The sequence below is a fragment of the Sander vitreus genome, chromosome 5 (genome assembly GCF_031162955.1).
Source record: "Sander vitreus isolate 19-12246 chromosome 5, sanVit1, whole genome shotgun sequence".
In the NCBI taxonomy this organism is placed as follows: domain Eukaryota; kingdom Metazoa; phylum Chordata; class Actinopteri; order Perciformes; family Percidae; genus Sander; species Sander vitreus.
The window spans coordinates 26,691,027-26,704,499 of NC_135859.1; the positions used below are offsets into that span (position 1 = coordinate 26,691,027).

Sequence of the window (13,473 nt, forward strand, 5' to 3'; positions counted from 1 at the left end):
TGCTGTAGGTCTCAGCAATCACTCACGGCACTGGAACCCCGCTCTACGGGGCTGACAACCTCATCCAAATGCCTCCATCATCACAGCTGCCTATTGAAGTCTGACAAGCCAACTCTACCGATGCTAATTAAGTTGGCAACACGAAGCATGGGGGCTAAACAGCAAATGCGCCATAGATTTCTAGGCACAATGGTGCTATGGCCCAGATGAGAAACAAAATCTTGAAAGACATGTTATTTTTCCCTGAGCACCCCTCCCATAATTCTCTCTTTGCATCCTACCTGTAATTGCCCATCTCATTTGAGCTATTCCTCTGAGACTCTGCGCTTAGCCACTGTAATGTGGTTTCATGTGAACACTTTAGTAGAGATGCACGCTCATTTCTTTTCAGCTTAAGAGCGCCTCGTTACTTTCACTAATACCTCCACTGTGTTAAGGGAAAATCAATTGGAGTGGAAACTGTCCAAATTGAGCTATTCAGGAATGCAATGCCTCGGCTCACCCGCACTTTCACTGTTTACTTGTTCAAATTCCAGATCCTGCTCACTGGCTGCACAAATCCTTAGAGAAACTTACCCCCATACAATGGGACAAAACAGACAGAATGTGGACATGTTTGGGGCCTCTGCTTCACAGTGATAACGACGTGCCAAAGACACACAGCCACTGTGCTGCTGATGAGAACAACTTTAGCGGCCATCAAGTGTCGCCCACCCACACTGTGCTGATGGTGGTGACTAATGCCACCTATGGTCTAAATTGCGAGTCCTAGCTGCTAAGTGGAACTGTGTGTGTCACCAATAACACCTATCAGCCTTTCAAGTATGTGAGTTTTTAGTGAGATAACATTGGGAAACTAGAGGGTCACAGCTCGTGACCATATGTCTCATAATGTCCAAGTTGTTTTTCTGCTTTTACCTGAGATGTTGTTCCATGCAATTGGAAGTCCAAAGTCCATCATCACTGTGCATCATCTTGACCACAGGTTAACCTTCGCCTGACACAGGTACCAAAATATCAGTGCTCAAAGCAACTTTGTCTGAACCATTCCCATTATGGAGGAGTATCAGACACAACAATAAAGAGAAAGTAAAATAGCATCTCACTTGTTAAAGGAGATGCTTCCATGAGCCAACACTGGAATTCACATACAGTATTATAAATAAGGACTGGGCGACTTGTGAAATTATTATCACAACATTATATTTCTACAGTATTAAAATGTAGCACAATATAGCATTTTGTATGTATACAAAAATCAAACTATCAAATGAATTGAGCAACTAAAGCAACTGTTCCACCGTTATGCGTTACAAGCTCTTTGTATGTAATAATAATAAAAAAACTAGGGCTGTCAAACGATTACATTTTTTTAATCACGATTAATCGTTGAATTTCTATAGTTAATCGCGATTAATCGCATATTTTATCACATGATTAAAATTCTATTATTTTGCATTTCAAACAGTTTTTAAGTACATATTAACAATCGAAAGCAATTTTTACCAGTGTATCTTGATTGGGAATCAAATGAATGCAAAGAAAGTTACTTTATGAACTTGATTTTAAGATTTGTAATTATTTATTTACTGTAAACAAAAGAAAAATGTGTGAATCTGTCGTTATTGCACAATTCCTCCAAGGACCTAACTAAAAACCTAAAAATCCTGAGTGGGTAGCATGCTAGCAGGTAGCATCAACGTTAATAACTGTACTACTATGCTTAGCTCTGTAGGTGGTAGCTCAAGCTTGACGTGCTTCGGTGATATTTTAATTCAGCTTTACACAATGTGCATATGGCTTTTGACTTGTCTACGAGCCATCCGGGAGTTTTGGAAAATAAAAAGCGCCATTCAGGATTTCATTGCTGCTGTCTTTCTCCATCATGCCTGCAGCCTGCAGCAGCAGGATGTGATACGAGGAAGTGGCAGCTTGATGATGGTCGATGGTCAAAATAGTAGCCTGTTAGGCACGACGCAAAGACGAGTAAAGTGTAAAATAAATTAATAAATGCCGGCATGCAATTAAAAAAATTAAATCACATCCCGTCGGCCCTTAATCACATCGCGATTAACGCGTTAACGCTGACAGCCCTAAAAAAACATTTTCTTAGTACATCTTGTTTGGAATCATTATTTTCAGAAATTTGTGTAATGATAATATGAAGTTCCCTACCATGATACTATACCAAGAAACACATGAGGCTAAGTCTTTACAGTATATTTATGATACCGGTATAAACAGAGAGCACACATATACAGTGTTATAAAAACTAAACTATTATCATATATAGGGTTGGGTACCGAAACCCGGTTCCACTATGTTCCTACGCAACTGGTAGGAATCGGACCAGATCAGAACGTAAATTTTGGTTCCTCATTTCAAGTCAAATCAAGTGGGTTTTATTGTCATTTCAACCATATACACTGTATATAGTGAAACGAAACAACGTTTCACCATGGATCAAGTGGTGTTACACATTTAAAATATATAAAAACGACATTATATTCAAGCGACATTCGAGACAGGCTACATTTAGTGCACACACATTATATACTTCACATAAAGTGCAATTACTACTTAAAGTCAGTGGTGGAATGTAACTAAGTACAACTACTTTGTTACTGTACTTAAGTACATTTTTCACGTATATCTGTACTTTACTTAAGTAGAATCAATAGTGCATACTTTTGACTATTACTTTGTCACATTTTGCAGCAGTTATCTATACTTTCTAATCCACTACATTTCTACAACGTTCCGCTACATTTTCGTTACATTTTCTGATCAGTTTTTCTGCCTGCCAAAACGTCTTCCTGACCGTCACACGTTTGCAGTCCACAGGGAAGCCTTCAGCAGCGGTTCCTGCACCGCCACGCCAAGACCCGCCCTTCAATAGCATTTATTGGCCAGGCGCGTACCGCTCCCGGTACTACCGCTGCTCCCGTTACTGCTGCTGCTCCCGATACTCTGCTTGGTCATATGCGAAGCATCCGTTCACATAGGGTTAATATACAACTATCTATCTTAAAAACACTCCCGGTCCTCCTCAGCTGTGAAGCCACGTCTTTGTTGTCCAAGCCCGTGTGTTCTCGCTAAATAAATGTGTGCAGCATTCACTGTCCCGTGGGAAATAATGCAAAGTCGAAAATCATGCAGATCACCCTGATAGATAACCAGAATTGTAAGTCAGAATGTAAACTGGGCCACAGATGGTAAGCACAATTAAATTAACCTAAAACTAACTTAATTAAAATGCCACAGCCCATAGGCCTACTGTTTTTTATTTTTTTATTATTAGAATATAGACATTAAGAGAATACATCGTTATGCAAGTATTTTAAAATAAATTTAAGTAAATTTAAAATCAGGTACTTTTTACTTTTACTTAAGTAGGATTGCCATTGTGGTACTTCTACTTTTACTAAAGTAAATATGTCTCTGGTTATTTGTACTTTTACTTAAGTACTGAGATTCAGTACTTCCTCCACCACTGCTTAAAGTAGAGCATGTGAGACAGACAAGGGACAGGACAGACACAGACAACAAAAGACAGGGCATAAGTAGACTTGCAACAGAACACTGATTGAGGTAGGATATATAGAGTTTTAGCAGCATAAAAAAGGTGCAGGAGTGCATTTCAGTTCCATGTGAAAACATTTGAATCATTTTTTGTTGTTCAACAGTCTGACTGCTTGACGGAAGAAGCTCTTCCCCATTCTGGAGGTGCGGGCAGTTATACTTCGGTACCTTCTACCTGATGGCAGTAAGGAGAAGAGTGCATTGGACGGGTGTGTTATGTCCTTAACAATGGGATGAGAGGCCCCAGTGATCTTTACAGCCGTCCTCACAATCTGCTGCAGGGCCTTTCGTTCTCCAGTAGTGCAGTTACCAAACCACGCTGTGATGGCACTGCTGAGCTCTGTAGAAGGTTGTCAGGATGGGGGAGGGGAGGTGTGCTTTCCGCAGCTTCCGCAGATAGTAGAGGCGTTGCTGGGCTTTCTTTCCGGTTTTTCGGTTCCACTTAATGTGTCGACTGAAATATTTTCCCTCTGTCGCTCCGAAACGGACGTAAAAATATCACACTTTCTCTGTAGTCTACCGTTAGCTAGCTACCGTAAATGTAGGCTACTTTTAAAATGCAATATTTTCCCTCTGGGCTCACCAAAACGGACGTAAAAGCATATAAACCATTCACTGCACGTGATCGCTAGTAAACATATAACACTTCTTCAGTTTTTCAAGAATCGGTTTAGGAATCTGAATAGTTTTAAAAGTACCGGTTCGGCATAGGAATCGTAAAAATCCAAACGATACCCAACCCTAATCATATTTGTAAAATGAGCAGGAATTTGGCATTGAGCATGAGGGCCAGCAGTGTGAACATAGCTTGCGAGCACTAAGTCCTCTGTGACCTTCAATTGTTGTTTTTATGTCCTTGACAATGTTATTTATATGTATCTGTTCGTATTAGTATCTTGTCTGTGAACTGTCCTTCGTGTGCTTGCTCTTCATGCCTCTTAATTGCCCCTCGGGGACAAATAAAGTTATTTGAATTGAATTGAACTGAACTATTGGACCTATCCTCATCTTCATATCGGTGTCACTCATCACTTGTCTGCCTCCCTTAAGGATCTGTCATCTATGGAGTAGTCCTTCCCCTCCTCTGGGATTTTGTGTTTTTTCTGTTCCGCATATCCCTTTTTGTTCTCAATCATATCATCAGCCTTCTAAACTCAGATGGAAATCATCCAAGCATGAAATCCCAGCAATCGCTTCTGCCACAAAATCAGTGAAAATAAACAGCTGCTGCCAGCATCACTGTACAAGTGTTGTCTCTTTATTCCACTTGGAGTTTGATTCTGTGATATCTGTCTGAAGAAAAAAAAAAAAAAGATATTCTATAAGAAAATTCCAGGAGATGCAAACCCTCTCCTCATATCAAAACATGACATTATGAGGGGGAAAACGTGGATTCAGAAAATTCCACATCAAAATCTTTGGTTTATTAATGTTTCAGAATCAATCTAAATCAACTCAGGAATAGATTATTACCAAGCTAAAATCAAGGCCTGTTTTGCACTGCTGTAATGCTGTCATATTAGAGCTAATACGTTTTCACGGCAATAGGAGTGAATGATCTGTGTCTGGGACTAGCTGTTCGTTCTAGCTGCTCGTCAAGAGAACATGCGTCAGTGCGGGGTTACCATTCCAAGTGCCACTATTTGACTCACGAGGAGGTGTTTAAGAGTCGATTCATTGACCAATTAACAATCCTCACTCAGTCAACATTACTCCCATCAGCATCCTGCCTTGATTGGAGGAGGAAAATCCCCAAACAAGATTAGACATGCAGAGGAAAGATAAATGGAACCAATTTTCTTCCTGCTCTGTTTTCAACACTGTCGTCATGTATAAAGAAATTTCGGTGGCTTGTTTCTATTTCTGACGTTGACTGTGGCTGGCCTCCCTTTGGCTGACAGACCGAGAAATAAACCCACATACACACTCGGATGTATAATCAGACCACTCACAGGTGCACACTCCGGTGTGTCTATACTCAAGAGCACATACACAAACACTTGCACAGACAATACTCACACAAACACACGTGTGTGTGCACACAGACCAATCGCTTGTCAGATTCATGACTTCAGCGTGACTGCTCCTCTTCAGCACCCACACAGCCAAGCCATAATTACTGCCCTGTTACACCCAACCCTGGAGATAATGATAGCTCAGAAGGGAGACACACACACACACACACACACACACACACACACACTTTGGTTTGGATAACTAGGTAAAACTCTCTTTTTGACAACCCGTTTGAGCATCTGACTGCACTTGTTACTGCCTAACGGGATTCCCTTCTAGCAATGTTAATATGTTTAGTGAGTTATCATTGCCGGAGTCTTTTCACCCACTGCTTTTTACTCTCATATCCCAATATGACAGATGCAAGGAAACAGATGCAAAAGGCCATCAGGGCAGACTCTCCCTTTGGGGGTTAATTCGTTTTAATGCTTTACACTCGACACGGCATCAGCACAGAAAATAAACAGCAGAAGATCATCAACCAGGAAATAGAGCGTCACCAAAGCCCAGTGACATCCTCTGCTTCCGTTTCCACTCCAGAGCTCGGAAACTAGCAATTACAGAACAGATTCTACAACACTATCAATAATGGTGTTGTCTTCTTTTGCATCTTCATCCATTTCCTAACACACAGTGTGCAGAGGTGTGTGTGAGATGCTGCAGTTTACAGCTGTTATTTGCTTTGAAGAAACAAAGGCAGCTGTGTTTGTATTGCTGAATCTGTAAATGACTGTATGTCCTGTGACAATACCTAACATGCACATACACACACGCACAGGCATACATGTGTTGGTAGCCCAGCAACAAACCCTTATTACCCTTTGCAATTGAATAGTGATCAGCAAAACAATTTACAGGGGACCTATTGCATGAAACATACACACACACTCTTACACACAAACATAAGGCTACACATGCAGTTTCAAGCAGCCTGATTCCCATATTCTAGCATCGCAAGGTCTACAAGCATCGTGTAATAGTCTGTTAGATAAATATTACGTTGCTTTATTTGTCTTTGGCTTTAAACCATTTGTTATGTCAACACTACTGATAAAACTGGCATGCAGCTAGAAAAACAAAGCCATAAAGATCTGTAGTTCAATACCAAGAAATCACTGCATCCCTTTGGAAAGCACACAGACCAACGTGTGGGGGAAATGATCTAATACTGGGCCGCTGTTTCGAATGTTAAGTGTAGACAAAAGGCCTTGCATTGATATAAAACATACTGACAGCAATTTACTGCAGGGAGCCCTGAAGGCAGAGGGCGGGTGAACAGAGTGAAAAAAAGAGTAAGCAAGAGAAAGAGAGAATGGTGGCAAAACCGAATGTTTTATTTACTTTTATACTAAATTCTTCGTTCAAAAGGATTTTTCAGAAGAGATATTCGCTGTCCATTCATGCAAGCTGCAGATCAATAAGCTTATTGCAAAACACAAAAACCATTGGAAGGTGATCGACTCATTTCGGAAACATGGCTGCTGCTGCTGCTACCAAAAGCCTGGAGTCAAGAGATAACATACAGAACCTGGCTAACCTCGGTCCTTAAGGCAACAGTCTTGGCTGAGTATAAATCAGATTTGGTTTGATGCTGTGGCTGCCAATATTAATGGACTACAATAGTTAACAGCACAGTCCTAAGAAGACCCTTTAACAAACACAATGAAGTGGATTTGAGAAAGTGATAAAGTACAAGTAGTCAATTTCATGTTAGCTTTAGATTTAAAGTTCCTGACAAAGCAACAGGGAAACTATAAAGCAGTGCTCTCCTTTTGCTCTTTGCAAGCTAGTATTGAAGTGACTGCTGAATCCTATAGTTCATTTCAGCACCATGGAGAGCTCCACAGTACTCAGCCGTGGCCGATGCTCGGCTAATTCTTCCCCTCTTGGGCAGCAAACAGCATCTGTTGGTGTGCCTCGCCTAGTCAAGGGCCAAGGAACAGGCTATTTTATACTCCGCTCAGAGCAAGAGGAAAAATACAGTCTAAACAGACTATACTTAAAAGAAATCCACTGAACCCTTTCACTAAAGCAGTCAAGACCATATAAACATTACTTGTAATGTAGCCTACCTTGCATTTTTTTTCTAAACTGTACCAATGTGACAATTAAAACAAGGTAAAATTCATAGAGACTGAAAAAAAAAATGTTTCTTTGTAACTGTACTCCAAATAGTCCACAGTGCAATTTAGCTCTAAGATCTGTGCAAGTACAAAAACCTCACTTCCGTTTCTATTTCCATTGGTCTATCCACTGCCTACACATTAAAACAACAGCTCCTCTCTAGGGGGTTGTCATGAGAAATCATTCTGGGAAATGTAGGAAAACAGTAATCAAGGTAGAAGTAGATGAGGCAGCTCGAGGGAATGTGGGTGCAGCAATATAAACTACAACATTCAGCACAAAGTAACTCCGGGAATGTGTGGAAAATAATAAACGTGAAAACACTGTTTCAAGTATGCAGGGAGATTTGAACATAAATTAGGTGTATGTCTCACACACAAACACCGGAAATATTCCTGAGCAGCCTCTCACATACAATGTTTCCCCAAACAGTTCACAGTTCCGTAACCCTTCAGACTTTCAACCTCCAGCGCCATACCCCTACGTTCCCACAACCTGCCCCCTCTCATATGATTTTTTCCCCCCACGTACCCCTTAAGTCACATACACGTACCCCAGTTTGGGAACCAATACTTTACATTTATCAGTGTTTTTCATGCTACCTGTCATCATTCTGAAACGTCTGGTCCCCCAGCAACAAGTCCCTGAAGCGATAGCGAGGTGGAAGAGGAGGCACCTCTGAGTCCACTTCTGCCATCTTGAGAGCCGAGATGTCCAGAATAACGCCAGAGTTGCTGCTGTTGTTTCTCTGAAGGGTCTCATTGGAGGGCCTGCGGGACGAGAAGGACAGCAGCATCTGCTCATCAACATGCCAGCTTGAGAGCATGATACATTGCAATGGTGACATTCCAGCACAATCTTTCCAAGTTAACAGAAACAACAATAAGACGCCTGAGATTGTTTGTATACGGTGAATATAAGACAATGATTGAAAAGTCCATTACTGGGGAGATGATTTAATGTTCTGGGGAGTCTAGAGGCAGTCAGGGTTGTATAATGAGTAAGAAGCCTACACTGATTAAAACAATCAAAGTTCAGGGGGACTATGTGTTGCACTAAAAGCCCCCAATGCCAATTTATTCATCAAGGACAAAACAAATGTCCAAATGAAAACCACAGGCAGGAAAAAAGGCTAATGTATCTGTTTCATGAATACTGAACATGGTATGCATTTATTAAGGATGATGTAGTGAGAGCAACTGATCATGTTTTCATTGTGGGTCATCTGAGTACTACAAACACTTGAATTAAGATTCTAGCCAAACTCCTAAGCTGTTCGGTCTACAGAGTAAAACATAAATGATTTGACGGATGATTTGTGACAGAAATGCTAAACGTGGAGCTGATTCTCTGAGTCAAAGTAAATCATGCAAAAGTCTGAACCAGATGATATGATGCAATTGTCCCATTTCACGCGTGCCATGTATTATTAAACAAAATAAAACATATACAATCGCATAAATTATTCAAAAAGAAAAACTGACATTTTTCCACCATCAAAGTGGAAACTTATAAAGGAATAAATAACTGCAGAAACAAATGTGAAAATATGAAAAAAGCAACCCTCCTACACCTTACAGTACAGTATGTGTGCATGTGTTTCTGTGAGTCTAATGCATACAGTACTGGCTACAAAGTGGTGTGCATGTATGTATATGTGTTCCCACCATGTCACTCAGTGTCACAGGAAATTACCTGTCACCATGGGAACTTGATGATTGGCGTGGAGGGCTTGATGATCGGCGTGGAGGGCTCGATGATCGGCGTGGAGGGCTTGATGATCGGTGCAGAGGGCTTGATGATCGGCGTGGAGGGCTCATGGCTGCCTCTTGTGGGGGGAAATAAGTGATGAATGAGAGAGCAAGAGAAAGGACGGAGAGAGGGAGATGACAGGAAGAGAGTTTAAAAAAAAAAATCACCTCTTTCAGACTTAGCGACAAATGCAATACGATTACATTTGCTGTCTGTGTCACAGCTTAACCCCGGATTTCCACTGGATGCGGAACGTCTGCGTGCTCCGCCGTCCGTCAATACCCACTAGGTCCGGATTTGTTGCGGCACGGCTGCGGCCATGACCGACAGCTGTAGTCACGAGGACCCACAATATCTCGCAAATTCACGTAGAATAGAACAACAAAACCAACAAGTTAGTTTGTTTCCATCCAGAGGAGTAGAGGGGAAACAACTCTGTACTGTGTTTTCAAGGTGTAGTGCAGGGAAATATGATCGGCCGTGAGCACGGTGTATTTTATTTTGAAAATTAACCAGATTTTTATTTTGTTTCTTTGCTCGACTTGCTCGACTTCCTGTCCCGCACTATCTGCCGTGTGCTGAATTGCTGCGGAGCTCTCCGGCGTCTGGCAAAAATAGAAGCTCTGCGTATCAGCTCCGGAGGGCTGCGGACCGCCGGAGCTGGGACGCAGTCGGAACGCAGCCGTTCCGCAGTCAGTGGAAATACACACATTGACTTTAATGGAAACCTAATGACTCCGCCGACGTTCTGGAGCGGATCCGCAGCCGTTGCGCATCCAGTGGAAATTGCCGGTAACTCTCCTCAGAGTTCAGCAAAACCTCTGGAATGCGCTGCTCTTTGCCGCCACACTTTAACTGTAGAGTTTAATATTAATGTGTTCATGGACTCAAACATGCCCAATGGATGGTGTTTTATTATTTATAGTGTATATTCTGATAAAGTGTAGAGTAGCATTTCAGTTGGATTAAATCAGCTAGTATCTACCATCATGTGTTAACTGAAGGGCCCCTGGTTAGTCTTGGTTTCATTGTTTGCTGCCATGGTGAAAAAGGATCGCCTTATCAAGGTGGTGTGTTAAATTAATTTTCTGCCTACGAAGCAACACAGGGAGAAGAAAATAACCTTTAGAAATAGGACACTTGACATTTCTACCACACATACAATGTATGTACACGAATGCATGTTCTGCCTGGTGATGGGCTTCATTACATACTTGTATATGATGATATGTGAATCAATGTTCAGTTTTTTTAATAGACAGCTTGAACATGTCCAATTATATGATGTATTGGTTTATGCTGAGGAGATTGCTTAATTTCCCCTCTGAAGCCTCTATAGAGGGAACAGTAAGTGGGTAATACAAAAGCTCTGTATTTGTGTGGTCATCATAGTACAGTGTGGGCAACCTTGAGTGGGATAATAGCACCCAGAGACATGCTCTCCCTGATTAACAGTGAAAGCACAGACCCTCAGAAGTACATTAAGAGAAAAGGGAGCGGAGAGATTAGTGTGCTGGTGACAAGAGGAGAGGAAAGAAAACAGGAATTAAAAGGAGGTCACTGAAGAAATGTAAAGAACATATTGCCCTCAATGTGCACTTTATTTTGGGGAAAGGAGAGGTTAAAAAGAACCAAATGACAAGATAAAATATAAAGAGAGCTGACGACTGCAAGTCCACCATGAAAGCAAAAATGAGTCTTGTACAAGTACAGATAATGCAACCTCTGGGGGGTGATTTAATGGATGAAGCAAAGTGACCACAATAATAGGGAGCGGAATTGCTCCCGGTATGAGACTCCACTTAATGGAGATAATACTGCAGATTTAGACCAAAGAAAGCAGATGGAGTGAGGAAAATGCATGTAAGGGCAGAGGTAACAATAGTCTCTAAATAAATAAGAAGATCCAGAGTGAGAATAACAAAAAACAGAATCAAGGCTGATATATAAAAAGGACTGTGAATATATGCAGTATTCTTCAAAAATGTGTGTTATGGTAGGCCCAGGTATATGTCACTATTACTGTAAGCTGAGAATACGATGCAAAGACCATCAACATTATCTAAACATCATGCATGTTCTGACAATCTGACAGTGTCTTATAGGTTTCCCTATATGGTTATACAAAAAGAAATTAATTAATTTGGACAACTTTGAAACACAGTCATCACATTCAAAGAAAGGTTTAGTGACAACACAATACCTACAAAATTATTTTACTTTTAATGTGTAAAACAGGCATATTTCTGAGCAATTTCATGAGTTTCATATAACGCCTACTGCTGATCAACCAAAACATCTGCAACTGAGTCCAGCATAAACATTAGGGTGACACTATACAAATAACAGATAGGAAGGTAACAAATCCATCAATTGCAAAAGGAGTAGAAGATACAACAAAGCTGTACCACAAGCTTAGTGGTATGGTTGAACTTCCACAATATTAAGTCAGTAAGAGTTTACTCTCTTTAGAACAGCTTGAATGGCAATGCTATTGCCTAGACACAATCACAGATAACTACACAAGCTAAGTAAAGCGCACCACAGTCACTGTGAGTAGAGTAAAGTCAAGCTTCACGAAGTCATTCTTGCTAACTTCGTTTACCTGGCTGTGTTCCCATGTCTGACCGAGGTCCCATCATCGTAAACATGTGTTTGGTTTAGATAACCTCCATACACTACTCAAGCAGCATTGGCTGTGTGACAGAGGATGTTTCCCATCAACGCGCCCCTTCGAAAACACTGTCATCGTTGGAAAATGGTAATTAGAAAGGGGAGGGAGGTTTACTCCGGCGAACAGAGGGAGCAAATAAGAGTCCAACGTAGTGAGCTTAAGCGTTCCGTTAAATCAAAGCAATCCACTTTAGATACTGTTGGCGACGAACACTGGTGCATGACAAGCTAGCTTTATCAGTACTTAGCTCCACAACGCTGTAAAGATAAGTATGGCAATGCGAGACTAGCTAACTATCTGTAGGCTTGCATGCTGAGTTATTTAGGTTTGTATGAGGAAAAACTAGTCCCGCTCTTCAGCGCTGATTGGCTGACACGCCTTCGAAACGTTGTAATTTATCGCACACCTGACAGTTTATTTAAATATCAATGCGCGAGCCCAAAACTGCAGCCAATACTGAGAGACTTCATTGTCGCTTAGCAACAACTTTATTTGCTAGTGTTGACGAACTACATTGCTTTGCGGAAGGATGACGAACAGTTATGTGTTTAGTCCAATGCTGTCGTTTAAAAACCTGCTTTTCCACTTGCCTTCTTCTTTTTAATAAGCCTATCTCGCAAATTCTGTGTAACCGTCTTCAGCTGCTCATACGTCACAATCCCTGGTTTAAAATCACCGTAAGTATAGCTACGCGTCTTATGGCTTTCTCCAAAGCTGTCTTCTGTCATATAACGCCTCTAAAACAAGGACATCATGTAAGCGTGATATAGTCCCTGCTGGTTTCCATGCTTTCCTGTCAGCATCAGCATCCCTTTCTCCCAAGGACATAGCAGCAGGAGGACGCTCAACTCACCTAGCTACTGTGCTTAGCATTACCATCTACCGGAGAACTTTGCAATGATTTGGTGTCTAGGCTACTGAGGAAACTGGTCCGTTAGATGATGACAGGAAACTTATCATCAAAAGGCTTTTAGTGAAATGAATAAACCTAACAATAGCAACTGTAATTCTGCATCGTCATGCTTTTGCCCACCCCATTTGCACAATAAAGTCACATTGTCTGTGTTGTAAAGACGCAAGACTGTGGCTTTAGACTAGACAAACAAAACTGCTCCTGTTTTATAAGCAATGTAATGGTGTGAAATGCTAGTGTTGAACCATGTACACTGTGTCTTCATCAGTCGTAGTCATCTGGTGGTGAATGGTGGAAAGCGCAACTGTATTTGTGAATGCTGCAACAGTTACATGTATCAGTCAGTAAAAACAAGTAAATCTGTCTTACCAGGGCTTTAAATATCCTATAGACAGTTGCCAAACACATTGAG

At 41.2% G+C, this 13,473-nt stretch overlaps 1 protein-coding gene across 1 annotated transcript in view; it reads right to left on the reverse strand.

Annotated features, from left to right (window-relative positions):
• kcnt1b (potassium sodium-activated channel subfamily T member 1b) overlaps positions 1-13,473 on the reverse strand; it is a 73,270-nt gene that overhangs the window by 59,497 nt on the left and 300 nt on the right. The window contains exons 2-3 of the mRNA XM_078251304.1: positions 9,418-9,550; positions 8,325-8,492 (exon numbers count right to left, since the gene is read on the reverse strand). Of these exons, the coding sequence (XP_078107430.1) occupies positions 8,325-8,492; positions 9,418-9,550 (301 nt within the window). The remainder of the gene's footprint in view (positions 1-8,324; positions 8,493-9,417; positions 9,551-13,473) is intronic.